Raw genomic sequence first — 13,862 nt, 5'->3', positions numbered from 1 at the left:
ATTTAATTAGAACACTTTATTATCTTATCAAAATAACAAGATATGCATTGAAGTGAGAATAACAATGTGGATGAACAATCATGTCATGTCAATCATGAAAGATTTAGATAGAGCAAATCCCCACAAGGAGGCAGCTATTGTTTTTATTTCACCTCTAGAGGCCATTGTAATACTTTAGAACCAAGCCGTTTTAACAGTACAATCATTCAGCACCAGCCACAAAGGAATACAGAGGAATAAAAAAAAAAAAAAAAGGGCAGCTATCAGCACCTTTTAATATATAACACAGATATATCTGTCTATCTCTATTATAAACCTTTTAAGACAGACCTACCATGAGCTGTGAGTTTGTAAATCGACGATATACTTCTGTTGAAAAAAATAATACCATTTTTTAAAAACTGCATTTAATAGCGCGATTTGTGCTGAATAACTACACTACTTATGATCCTCCAGAGAAATATCCACCAGTCAGAGAATCACTGAAAACTGCAGTAAATGAGCTCGGCAGCGGCCGCCCAATTCCATGATGCAGTCTCAAACTACTTGTATATTTGTATATGTCTGAATATTTTGCAATAAAAGTTAAGTATATTGTTTATATGCATATAATCAACAACTTTAAATTAATAGTTTATACATTTCCATAGTTTTTTATTAGATTAGTTCAAACCCCTATTAAAGGCATTAAATACACAGTCTTGTACCTTCGTCCTTTTGTTTTTTGATTAAAATCCAAGTTTGTAATGTTGTGATTCACATCGGAGCTGGCTGGTTTAGTTCATGACTTAGAACTCTTTTATGGAGAATTTTATAAAATACCTACAGAAAAAATAAAAAGGAAAAATTCATTGCTGGAACAGAGGGACTAAAAAAAATTGGACGGGCACTGTTTTGCTCTATAGCCATTATTTTTGCAGTTCCGTTTGATGCCAATCATACCGCAGGAATTACTTCACCTTTCAAACATACAAAAATATTGCATAGATCAGTTTTGAAAAAAAACAAAAAAAACATTATTTATTATTTTACTATGAACAGTAAAAATAGATCAGCAGGATACGTTTATTTTATAATGAAAGGTCTGAAGCCATGTTTGCAAGTAGGCATTAGCCGTGTCTGCCAGAGGCATCCTGAAGCATATCCATCCATGTTTTGCCATGCTGGGGTTAATGTTAACCCAGTGTGACGTGGCATTGGTGAAATCTGGGTCAGGAGAAGCACTGCCTCTGCTCTCTGCACTGCCGCAGACTGCCAAAGACTGCAGCACGTCGCCTCCCCTCTGCACACGTGACTGCACTCCTCTCTCTGTGTGTTTGAAGTTATGAACAGGGAGGGGGGAAGGGTGGGGTCATGTTCTCTGGTTGGGTGGTGGTTGTAGTAGTAGTAGTAGTAGTAGAGAGGAGAGAGGAGAGCACGTGGATGCACATGCTGCTGAACGCTGATGTATGAGTACCGCAGTGGAGAGGGAACTGCCCACTGCATCCACACCCATAATCTAAACCTCACTTAAACAAGCACCACTGTTTTAAGAACCAATCCAAACTGAAATTGGTATAAATGGTGCTAATAGGATTTAGGATTTTAAAAGAAGAAAAAGAGAAGTCCTCATTATTATCTCCCTGTTTAAATTTAACAGTGTTTTTTTTTTTTTTCTTTTTAACCCCCTCCCAAAACAGCTTTCCTAGTAAAGCCAATATCATCCATGAATCAATACTTTTTTAAATGTATATATACACTGTTGGCCAAAAGTTTGGAATAATGTACAGATTTTGTTCTTATGGAAAGAAATTGGTACTTTTATTCACCAAAGTGGCATTCAACTGATCACAATATATAGTCAGGACATTAATAACATGAAAAATTACTATTAAAATTTGAAAAAAATGTAAACTACTTCAAAGTGTTCTCATCAAAAAATCCTCCATGTGCAGCAATGACACCTTTGCAGATCCTTGGCATTCTAGCTGTCAGTTTGTCCAGATACTCAGGTGACATTTCACCCCATGCTTCATGTAGCACTTGCCATATATGTGGCTGTCTTGTCGGGCACTTCTCACGCACCTTACAGTCTAGCTGATCCCACAAATGCTCAGTGGGGTTAAGATCCACAACACTCTTTTCCAATTATCTATTGTCCAATGTCTGCATTTCTTTGCCCACTCTATCCTTTTCTTTTTGTTTTTCTGTTTCAAAAGTGGCTTTTTCTTTGCAATTCTTCCCATAAGGCCTGCACCCCTGAGTCTTCTCTTTACTGTTGTACATGAAACTGTTATTGAGCAGGTAGAATTCAGTGAAGCTGTCAGCTGAGGACATGTGCGGCGTCTATTTCTCAAACTAGAGACTCTGATGTATTTATCTTCTTGTTTAGTTGTACATCTGGTCTTCCACATCTCTTTCTGTCCTTGTCAGAGCCAGTTGTCCTTTGTCTTTGAAGACTGTAGTGTACACCTTTGTATGAAATCTTCAGTTTTTTGGTAATTTCAAGCATTGTATAGCCATCATTCCTCAAAACAATGATTGACTGATGTGTTTCTAGAGAAAGCGGTTTCTTTTTTGCCATTTTTGACCTAGTTGAAGTCAGATGTTTACATACACCTTAGCCAAATACATTTAAACATTTAAATTCCTGACATTTTAATCGTAGAAAACATTCCCTGTCTTAGGTCAGTTAGGATCACTACTTTATTTTAAGAATGTGCAATGTCAGAATAATAGTAGAGAGAATGATTTATTTCAGCTTTTATTTCTTTCCTCACATTCCCAGTGGGTCAGAAGTTTACATGCACATACATACACAACATAATTTGTTTATCTTGGGTCAGATATTTTGGGTAGCCTTACACAAGCTTCTCACAATAAGTTGCTGGTATTTTGGCCCATTCCTCCAGACAGAACTGGTGTAACTGTGTCAGGTTTGTAGGCCTCCTTGCTCGCACATGCTTTTTCAGTTCTGCCCACAAATTTTCTATCGGATTGAGGTCAGGGCTTTGTGATGGCCACTCCAGTACCTTGACTTTGTTGTCCTTAAGCCATTTGCCACAATTTTGGAGGTAAGCATGGGGTCATTGTCCATTTTGAAGACCCATTTGTAACCGAATTTTAACTTCCTGGCTGATGTCTTGAGATGTTGCTTCAATATATCCACATAATTTTCCTTCCTCATGATGGCATCTATTTTGTGAAGTGCACCAGTCCCTCCTGCAACAAAGCACCCCCACAACATGATGCTGCCACTCCCATGCTTCACCATTGGGATGGTGTTCTTTGGCTTGCAAACCTCACCCTTTTTCCTTCAAACATAACGATGGTCATTATGGTCAAACAGTTCAATTTTTGTTTCATCAGACAAGAGGACATTTCCCCAGAAAGTAAGATCTTTGTCTCCATGTGCACTTGCAAAGTGTAGTCTGGCTTTTTTTTTATTAATTTTTTTATAGTGGTTTTGGAGCATTGGCTTCTTCCTTGCTGAGCAGTCTTTCAGGTGTATGTCGATATATGACTTGTTTTACTGTGGATATAGATACTTGTCTACCTGTTTCCTCCAGCATCTTCACAAGGTCCTTTGCTGTTGTTCTGGGAATGATTTGCACTTTTCGCACCAATCTACGTTCATCTCTAGGAGACAGAATGCGTCTCCTTCCTGAGCGGTATGATGGCTGCGTGGTCCCATGGTGTTTATACTTGTGCACTTTTGATTGTACAGATGAGTGTGGTGCCTTCAGGCGTTTGGAAATTGCTCCCCAAGGATGGACCAGACTTGTGGAGGCTCACAATTATTATTTTTTTTTCTGAGGTCTTGGCTGATTTCTTTAGATTTTCCCATGATGTCAAGCAAAGAGTCACAGAGTTTGAAGGTAGGCCTTAAAATACATCCACAGGTACACCTCCAGTTGACTCAAATTAGCCTATCAGAAGCTAATTGGCTAATTGCCTAAATGCTTGACATAATTTTCACAGTTATCTTAGTGTATGTAAACTTCTGACCCACTGGAATTGTGATGTAGTCAGTTAAAAGTGAAACAATCTGTCTGTAAACAATTGTTGAAAAAATTACTTGTGTCATGCACAAAGTAGATGTCCTAAACGATTTGCCAAAATTATAGTTTGATAATATGAAATCTGTGGAGTGGTTAAAAAATGAATTTTAATGATTTCAACCTATGTGTATGTAAACTTCTGACTTCAACTCTAATATTGACCTTAAGACATGCCAGTCTATTGCATACTGTGGCAACTCAAAAACATACATGAAGACAATGTTAAGCTTCATTTAACAAACCAAATAGTTTGATATAATGGCAAGTGATTTTCTAGTACCAAATTAGCAATTTAGCATGATTACTCAAGGAAAGGTGTTGGAGTGATGGCTGCTGGAAATGGGGCCTGTCTAGATTTGATCAGAAATGACTTTTTTCAAACAGTGATGGTGCTGTTTTTTACATCAGTAATGTCCTGACTATACTTTGTGATCAGTTGAACGCCACTGTGGTGAATTAAAGTACCAATTTCTTTCTGAAATAGCAGAATGCAGAATCTGTACATTATTCCAAACTTTTGACTGCCAGTGTGTGTAAATGTGTGTGTGTGTGTGTATATATATATATATATATGTATGTGTGTGTGAGAGTATACAGTATATATATGTATGTATTGTATATATATATATATATATATATATATATATATATATATATATACTGTATATATATATATATATATATATATATATATATACTGTATATATTGCTGTTATTCTCAATGTTTAAATTCATGATAGTGTCTTTAGTGTTAATTATAATTTGCACACATCTTACATAGAATTAAGTAGTTGCTATAAAAAGACTAAACCAGTGAGCTGTCACACTTTTCGTCTAACTATTCTACTTTTGTCTCCCAAAGTGTTCTTGAGTTTCTTCCAAGTGCTATGCTCATGTTTAATTTGTGCAAGTCCTTTTAGGGTTAATCTCATAAAATATTTCACCCCAAAATAAAAGTAAAAGAAATAGGAAATAATAATTTTGCATAAAAATCTTAATTGCCCTAAAAATAAGCTTCATTTTCTGGATGCAAACATAACAAACTTTTTTTTTTTTTATGGGACCATTTAAGTCTTATAGAGTACTTCTGTCCCCCCTCTTTACATCTGTGCTCTGCTTCTATTGGCTGGCGGCACGTTTTGTGTTGAAAAATATTTTTAGGCTCCATGGAAACAGCAGAATATTCTGTCTGCCTCCTTAGCCAATGAGATTTCAGGGTGGGTTTGTTTTAGTCAAATGGGCAACCTCAGTTTAGATGGTACCACCTTTCCCCCACCTGAGAAGTTTAATCCTGAGGGGGGTGGGGAGTGGGGGAGGGTTAGGGGGTTCAAGACATACAGTAGAGCTTATTTACTCCCTGTGGTCATTTAAATCCTAAACGCCATGAGAACGTGAGCATGCCAAGATGTAAAGAAAACACACTCACACTGCAGTATGCACTGTAGGTCAGTGAGACACAGCGCCGACCTATTTACCTACTTTAAAATACTAAGCCCGTTCAATTAAAGGGGAAGCAAAGTCTTTAAAAGAAATAAACTCTTCTGAGTAGTGTAGTTGATATTCTGTTTGAACATAAATCTATGTAACTGGTCTTTGAATGAGTTGACATTTTGTTTATCATCAGTTACTCTTAAAGAGTCCTCTGCAGGTTAAGCAAGGTATAATGTACAGTCAGCCTGTTGTTATCACAACGGACAATGTGATAAGGACCCCAATGTGGAGTCTTGTATCTCCAGCTGACTGTACAGTACATTAATCTGCTTATTACTTGCCTCCTACCAAAACAAATAAATGGGCATGAAGTGCTGATTTGTGTTAGATTATGTTATGTAAGAAGAAAGAGACCAAAGAGTCTTTAGAAATGGATGTGCGGCCATTATTCAGAAATATCAGACCACTGGATTGCCTGATTCACCAAGCAGAAGTGAGTATTCCAGAGAGCCGTATTTTAAGTAAGAGATAATATACAGTCAGCCGGTTGTTATCGCAAAATAAAACCGACAGGATGATTAGGGGGTCTTGGATCAGCCTGAAGGGGTTTATTTTGTAAAAATAACTGGCTGACTGTACATTATCCTGCTTATTACATGACTATTAACCAAATAAATAAATACATGGACATAACATATTGATTTGCATTGAAATTATGTAATTATGTGAGAAGAAAGAAATCGCTTAACAGCTGAAATCCACCTCCGGTTTGCATCAGAGTTCTGTTGGTGTTTATTTTGTAATTAATTAACTTGCCAAATAAATGCACATGAAGCATTGAAATGAGTGGACAATATTTTATTAGCTAACTTGTAGAACTCACATAGTGATCTGAGTAGTAGTAAAGAAGGCTTAATGTTAAGTATGTTGAAGCATTAAAATGACCTTGTGGTCTCTCAAACATGAATGTTGATCTTTTTGTGCGTAGTGACTCACTTATGAAGTCAAAGCAACAGCACCAACTCCTGGGCTGAGCTCAAAGCCTGTCAGAGTGGATGAATCAGGATGTGAGCGCACTCTTTTCAATGAACATACAGTATGATTCTTCTTACGCACAAAGATTTACCACACAGCCTAAAGGGAATGGTGACATCAGAGTGTGACATTTTGACTAGAGAATAATTTTGACTGCTAGAGGGCGGCATGATCTTGCAGTTGGATCCACCCACAATGTTTTGCGGTTATCAAACTCAGATATACTGCATTCTCAGCAGCATGTAGCCTTTCACCTGTAATAATTGGAGTGCGTGAGGTCTTGTGTGTGTGTGTTCAAGAGGATAATTCAGCAGCATTTGGGTCTCTCCTGGTTTTCTCTACCAGCCGTAACAGATGTTCCCAGTCACGTTCATGCATGTGGCCAGATGTCATTGTCGTGATCATAGGTGTCACAGTTCTTGATGCATGCGTATCGAGGGCCAACATGAATGAGTTCTGATTTCTTAAGTCAGTTCAAGTGCAGAGTTACAACCCACACAGACACCGAAATCCTTGTTCAAAAAGCAGTTTTGCATCACTTTTCCTTTCCATCGCCCCTTTTAGGTCTCTGAAAGGTCGGAATGGGGAATCTGATTAAGGTTCTCACCCGAGACATCGACAACAATGCAGGAAACTTTTTCCTGGACTTTGAAAGTAAGTCATGGTACTGCAGTTTACACCTGATACTAACTTTCACTAAAATGCATCTCCTATCGCCACCTGTGATTGGATTTTGAGGGGAGGGTCTCAGAGACACACTCACTACTGCATTTACAATTAATACTGCATGTTAATAAAGCACAACAAATTACAAAAATACAAATAAATTGGTGTACCATTGCTCCCAATAAACGGGGCTTCTGGTATAAACGGGGTCAAAGATCCCAGTACCACATCTGAGCATTCTAAGCTGATCTCTCCTCTGCAGATGCCAAGCCCACAGAGGCTGAGAGGAGAGTATGGGAGGAGGTCAATAAAGTACTAACAGAGGCTGTGACCATACTACAGGACCTGCAGTCTTACAGTGGAGCAGGTGAAGCCATCAGGCAGGCAAGTACAGCATGCATTTCAGGCTCTTCAAAAGTGATAATCAGGCTAAACTTTATGTTGTTTTCTACTGTATGAAACTGACTCCCTGTATTATTTTAATCCAGGGCACCCAGGGTTTCTGGTAAAATAAGGGAATTTTATACTGTGTATGTTCTGGGAATCGATTCTTTGACTCCGACACATGGGAATCTAGAGACGATTCCAAAACTTGGAATAGACTTCACTCAGGAGAATCAATTTCATTCAGGGGCGTGACATGTTCGGACTGTGTTTATTTCCTTGATCACCAAACTTCTACACATTCCAGAGTAGCCTTACAGCTCTAATTCTAAATACATATTTTAAAGGGATGGGAGCTAAATGATCATAATTGCTCAACGGATCAATGCAACTTTAACATTTCTGCAATTAAACAGCACTAAAATTGTGTTTTCCAGGCCTGGAAAAGTAATTCACTAATTACTTAGTAAAACTAATAAAATAAATTGAAAAAATATTAAAGCTGAAGTGTGTAATTTCACTAGTATCACCAAACAGAATTGCAAAAAAAAAAAATTATCTGTTTTCAAACAAATTCCAGAAAGCGCTCTTTGTCTTGCATTGGCTGTACATACAGATAGTCCTGCCCTCAAAAAAGCTAAGACATGATAAACTAATTTTAACAGTGAAAGAATTACACACATTAGCTTTAAATGTCATGGAAATTTCTATAACAAAAGTAAATATTTTTTAAGTTATGCACTGCTCTAAATTATTTCACAAGCTAGGTACATTACTGCTCTTTAAAAACTTGGCTACTACAGTAAAACTTGCTCATAAGCCATAGTGAAGTTTGATTTGTGAGCGATCTTTTCAGGGAAATTCAGAAATCGGTCTGAATGAATCATCAGCGAATTGTTCAGAATCTAAATTATTTTTAAAAGTCATTATCCAGTAATCACAAACAAAAAGTCATGGAAATTCCAAATAGAGGGGGATGCAGTTCATTTCTACTGCTACTAATATTATAAAGAGTGTTTCCTCCTCATTCACATCCCCAACCATGTTTAAATGTGTGGATGTTGTCTCCTCAGGCCATACAGCATCCGAGTGACGAGCATGTGCAGGAAGGGGCGTGGGCCGCTGTGGTCCCACTGGTGGGCAAACTAAAGAAGTTTTATGAGTTCTCACTAAAATTGGGTAGGTGTCCTCTTTAAAATGCTTTACCACAGACCACAAGCCTATAAATAATAACACATCTATTTTTGCCAAAAGGCACTGATGATAAATGAGTGAATATTTTTAATTAATTCTATCTGCTCTCCCAATAAATGTCCCTTTAGAAAGCTGGCTCTGCGTGAATGATTTCTCACAGGGATATATGGTCCACTGACCCACTTAACATTTTTTGTGTGTAGATTAGTAGCGGTGCTGAGCTGTGTAGCAGGCTTTTGATTTTAATATGCCTGGTGAGATGGTTAGTGATATGAGTCATCATGAATCCTGACTCATCTGTATGATCAAAGACACATTACTGTACCGCTCACATCAGCAGTCGGCTACAGTGATGTTATATAACCTTGCACAGGCATTACTAAACTGTTCTTACTCTTCCCTGAGCCCATTTTCACCTTTTTTTTCCCCAGTAAAAATATCTAAACTTCCTTTAAACAAGATCAGTTTTGTGAGGTTTATGCTCAAAACAAGAAAGAATTGCCAGTGTAACCGGTCTTGCCCGAACCGCACCAAGGCGGGTGCGCTAACGAGGAGACTAAAAGATACAGCCTCTAGCGTCAGTCACTAGTCTAGGCCAGGGGAGTGAGGTTTACGTACACATACCACACAGCTTTCACGTACCAGCTGGCTCCCGTTACACTCACCCCCCTAAACCTCACTCCCATCCAGGTCACGGCACCACTGTAACTGGGGTCCTGCTTGACCAGCTCCGAGCGGGATTCAAACCGTCGTCTCTGGCATGGGAGGTGGCCACGCTAGCGAGGAGGCTGAAGACTACAGCCCCTAGTGTCAGTTGATAGTGCGCATGTTGAGGCCAGGGGTGTGAGGTTTACACAAACTGCACAGTTATAACGTACCAGTTGGCTCCCGTTACACCAGTGGGGTAAGAAAAAAAACAAAACAGATATACTGTATTATCTGAAAACAAGTCTTTTTAATTCAAACAGTTTTGCTTCTTGAGTAAATAAATCTTGTATTAAGGATGTTTAAATATTATTACTGGGAAACAAGCCAAAAATACTGATTAAGAAAAGTATATTTTGGCAGCACACTCTTTCACAAAAATAAGCAAACATACTGTTTGGTTCCTTCCTCTTGCTGTTTTAGTTGTTACTCAATTGTGTATGTGTTTTGTTCGCTCTTTCCATCTCAAATTACAGTCAGTTTGCTCCTGCAATTACCACAGTTATACAGTCATAAAAATGTATATGTGAGCTGTTACAATAGAGTTGTGTTTTGGGTTTAAGCTATTTTAATATGCATGTTAAATGCTGTGTTTCTATACTAATTCAATGCATGTTCCGAGGAAACAGAGCTCTGAACAGAGTAACAGTGCATATAATTGGATTAGCACGCTTCTTGTGCAGGGCTAATGTCTTTGCAAAACACAACTCTAGTCATCTCCGTTAAAACTGTGTACACACCCCAGATCTACTGTACTAATTCATTATCTAATTCATTATCCTCAAAATAACTACATTTCCTGGAACATATGATAGTGTTGTCCTAGACCCATATGACACTGGAGATGATTTTTGTTGAATGTTAAAGTGGATCTTGAAAATCTAGCATCATTTGGAAAATTATACTATTATGGTACATATAACTGATGAATTATCCAATAAAATCCAAAGAACCGTTTGTGGAACAGGAAGAGCCATATAAACATATTAGTTCTGCTAGTCATAGTCTTGTTCTCTCAGAAACATGCAGTGTCTTATAATCTTGTATGTCTCCTAGTGTCTGATGTGCTCTGTAATTTAGGTAAAATAAATAAGATTGCTTTCACTTTTTTCACTTGTTTTGCAAGTCTGTGGGTTTGAGTGATTCAAATGGGGGGCCTGATGTTGAGAAATAGGTAATGACCTAATTATACAGGACACGTCCTTTATCACACATAAACACCAGCCAGTGGCAGCGCTCTCTGGAGGAGAGGCTCTGGTGAGACATCAAAGGGTCAGCCTGACCTAACATCTCTCTGTCGAACACACACATCTGTGTTTCAATGCCAGAGACCTGATCACATGGTAAAAAATGCATCCAAAAATATCTTTAGCCTCCGGCTGTTTTTATGCATGTTTTAGTCAAAAATATTTCTGCCTTCCTCTGCTACCTTAACCCCAGCCCTCTATTTTCCTTTTTTATACCTCTATCCGTCAGAATAGTCTGGGCTGTCTATTGATTTAAATACTTTATCATCATTAATCTCAGTTTATTCGTAGTTAACGTATTCAGTTCATTTTTTTAAAGGTGCAGTATGTAAGATTCAGAAACACTTGTTATTAATGACACCAGTGGCCGTTCAGTGAACTGTAGCCAGCTACCTATTGCTTGTGCACACACTCCATAGGGATGCGAGCGAGCATCGACCAAAACAATGACGTAACGTACAAAGAGACTGAACGTGATTCACCGACATCATGCTGATAGATGAGGTAGCATAATTAAAATGACACAGTTATGATTGTTTTACTACAAACTTTGAGACTGTACATTATATTTGACTCTCCAGTGCTGGAACAGGGCTAAAACAAAGTGTGGATATAGGTTTGAATATGCGAGACTGTAGTTTGAAGTAATCACTTTTCTTTGCATGATACATTGACTGCATTTATATGATAGCCTATGTCGGCATTAGTTAGCTAGCCAGCTTTGTCAATAGCTGTTAGCTATATTTGGTGGATGATGACAGTAGCTGTTTATAAAATAGACTGTACATTATAAATATGTTGACACAATTCAGTATTGATGTGATATCATCACAACTGTCATTTTGATATATATCGATGCGCTATTGTTTTATAATAATAGAATGTATATATTTTCTGTATAACCAAGTTACGTTACACTAATGAATGGGTCTTTTCGCATTATCTTGAACATTGTCTAGCAATCATGTCATGTGTTATTTTAGTTTACCTTGCTGAATAATTACAGATTAACATTGTTTATGTCAGTTACTGTGAATCAACATACCTGACTTTTAGTATAAAGAGAAGATCGTTGTAATTATTTATAGGTAGCTTGCAATTCATCAGCATTAGCAATGTTTCTCTCTAGCGCTGAACGCTATTTATTCCCGCTCTGCGGGCGAATACACGTATGCTTACATAATCATGTAGCCAAGGTTCAGATAAATAGCACAAAGCTTCAGAGCTCGGTCCGGATTTAATTGTCCTTCGGTCCGGATCCGGACTGGAGAGCGCCCACTGAGTACCCCTTTGCTGGAGGGTCATGTCAGGATGAGCCTGCAGGAAGGGTACCACATGAGGATGTCTTCCCTGTAACGCACAGCGCTGAGATTGCCTGCAATGACAACAAGCTCAGTCTGATAATGCTGTAGCACACCGCCCCAGATCATGACAGACCCTCCACCTCCAAATCGATCCTGCTCCAGAGTACAGGCCTCGATGTAACGCTCATTCCTTCGACGATAAATACAAGTCCGACCATCACCCCTGGTGAGACAAAACTGCGACTCGTCAGTGAAGAGCACTTTTTGCCAGTCCTGTCTGGTCCAGCGAAGGTGGGTTTGTGCCCATAGGCAATGTTGTTGCCGGTGATGTCTGGTAAGGACATGTCTTACAACAGGACTACGAGCCCTCAGTCCAGCCTCTCAGCCTACTGCGGACAGTCTGAGCACTGATGGAGGGATTGTGCGTTCCTGGTGTAACTCGATCAGTTGTTGTTGCCATCCTGTACCTGTCCCGCAGGTGTGATATTCAGATGTACCGATCCTGTGCAGGTGTTGTTACATGTGGTCTGCCACTGCGAGGATGATCAGCTGTCCTTCCTGTCTCCCTATAGCGCTGTCTTAGTCATCTCACGGTACAGATACTGCAGTTTATTGCCCTGGCCACATCTGCAGTCCTCATGCCTCCATGCAGCATGCCTAAGGCACGTTCACGCAGATGAGCAGGGACCCTGGGCATCTTTCTTTTGGTGTTTTTCAGAGTCAGTAGAAAGGTCTCTTTAATGTCCTAAGTTTTTATATCTGTGAACTTAATTGCCTACCGTCTGTAAGCTGTTAGTGTCTTAACGACTGTTCCACAGGTGCATGTTCAATAATTGTTTATGGCTCATAGAACAAGCATGGAAAACATTGTTTAAACCCTTTACAATAAAGATCTGTAAAGTTATTTGGATTTTTACAAAATTATCTTTAAAATACAATGCCCTGAAAAAGGGACGTTTCTTTTTTGCAGAGTTTATAATTGAAACTCTGGAAGCCGTACCCTCCTTCACTTTTGGCTTTACTGAGATGTTTTCTGGTTATCCAAGGTTGCTTACCCCCCCAAATAAAAATAGAAATTATTTAACCTAATTTCTTAAAGTAGCTTTGGGGAATAAATATGGAATGGCCTGAAAAAGGTAGAGGAACCTGGGCAGCACACCCATTTTTACAGCATTTATTTTCCCCACCATGGAAATTGGTAATGTATTCCAGAATTCAGTATTCTTCTTCGGCTGTTCTATTCTCCTATCCCAATTAGACCGTATAACTTATCCAACTTTCTTGTTACTGTAATAAGTACCTAGACTAACAAAACTTTATGAAATTTTTTAAAGGGAGTAGAATCCAAAAACTCTTTATTTACTTGTTGGGATCGGGGCATCATCAGTTCGCGCTTCTCCTAGTTTATCTTATATCCTGAGAAGGACCCGAATACATTTATTAGATGTAATAATGGAGCAACGGATATTTCAGGGTTAGAGATGAAAAGCAAAACATCATCTGCATAAGCTGAAATCTTATGATAGGTGCCTTGACAAGATATGGGATGTATGTTTGAACTGGAACAGATATGACGGGCTAGCGGCTCTAAGGCCAAAGCAAAAAAAAAAGGGGATAACGGGTTGGTGGTGAAGACTGTCCATTAGTTATGACTGATGCACTAGGCTCTTTATAGATAATTCTAATCCAGTTAATGAATGCCTTACCAAACCCAAATTTTTCCAAAACCAAAAACCTAAAATCTCCACATGCTTTGGTCAAAAGCCTTCTCGGCATCTAGAGATATCACCACAGCATTTTCTTTACAGCAAGCTGGGCCATATATAATATTAGTAATTCACCACAAATTGAAATAT

The 13,862-nt window shown here is 38.6% G+C and overlaps 1 protein-coding gene across 2 annotated transcripts in view; it reads left to right on the top strand.

The window, feature by feature from the left end:
• The window catches only part of LOC127441429 (CYFIP-related Rac1 interactor B-like), a 45,459-nt gene that overhangs the window by 17,253 nt on the left and 14,344 nt on the right, over positions 1-13,862 (top strand). Inside the window, exons 2-4 of one of the 2 annotated variants that reach the window (XM_051698860.1) lie at positions 7,071-7,160; positions 7,435-7,556; positions 8,630-8,735. In XM_051698860.1, coding sequence (XP_051554820.1) covers positions 7,088-7,160; positions 7,435-7,556; positions 8,630-8,735 — 301 coding nt within the window. In that variant the 5' untranslated portion in view covers positions 7,071-7,087. Of the gene's footprint in view, positions 1-7,070; positions 7,161-7,434; positions 7,557-8,629; positions 8,736-13,862 lie in introns of those variants that run through there. The other variant, XM_051698861.1, reaches the window with a different exon arrangement.

This window comes from Myxocyprinus asiaticus, chromosome 5 (genome assembly GCF_019703515.2).
Source record: "Myxocyprinus asiaticus isolate MX2 ecotype Aquarium Trade chromosome 5, UBuf_Myxa_2, whole genome shotgun sequence".
Classification (NCBI taxonomy): Eukaryota; Metazoa; Chordata; class Actinopteri; order Cypriniformes; family Catostomidae; genus Myxocyprinus; species Myxocyprinus asiaticus.
This window is presented reverse-complemented; position numbering and strand designations above follow the sequence as displayed.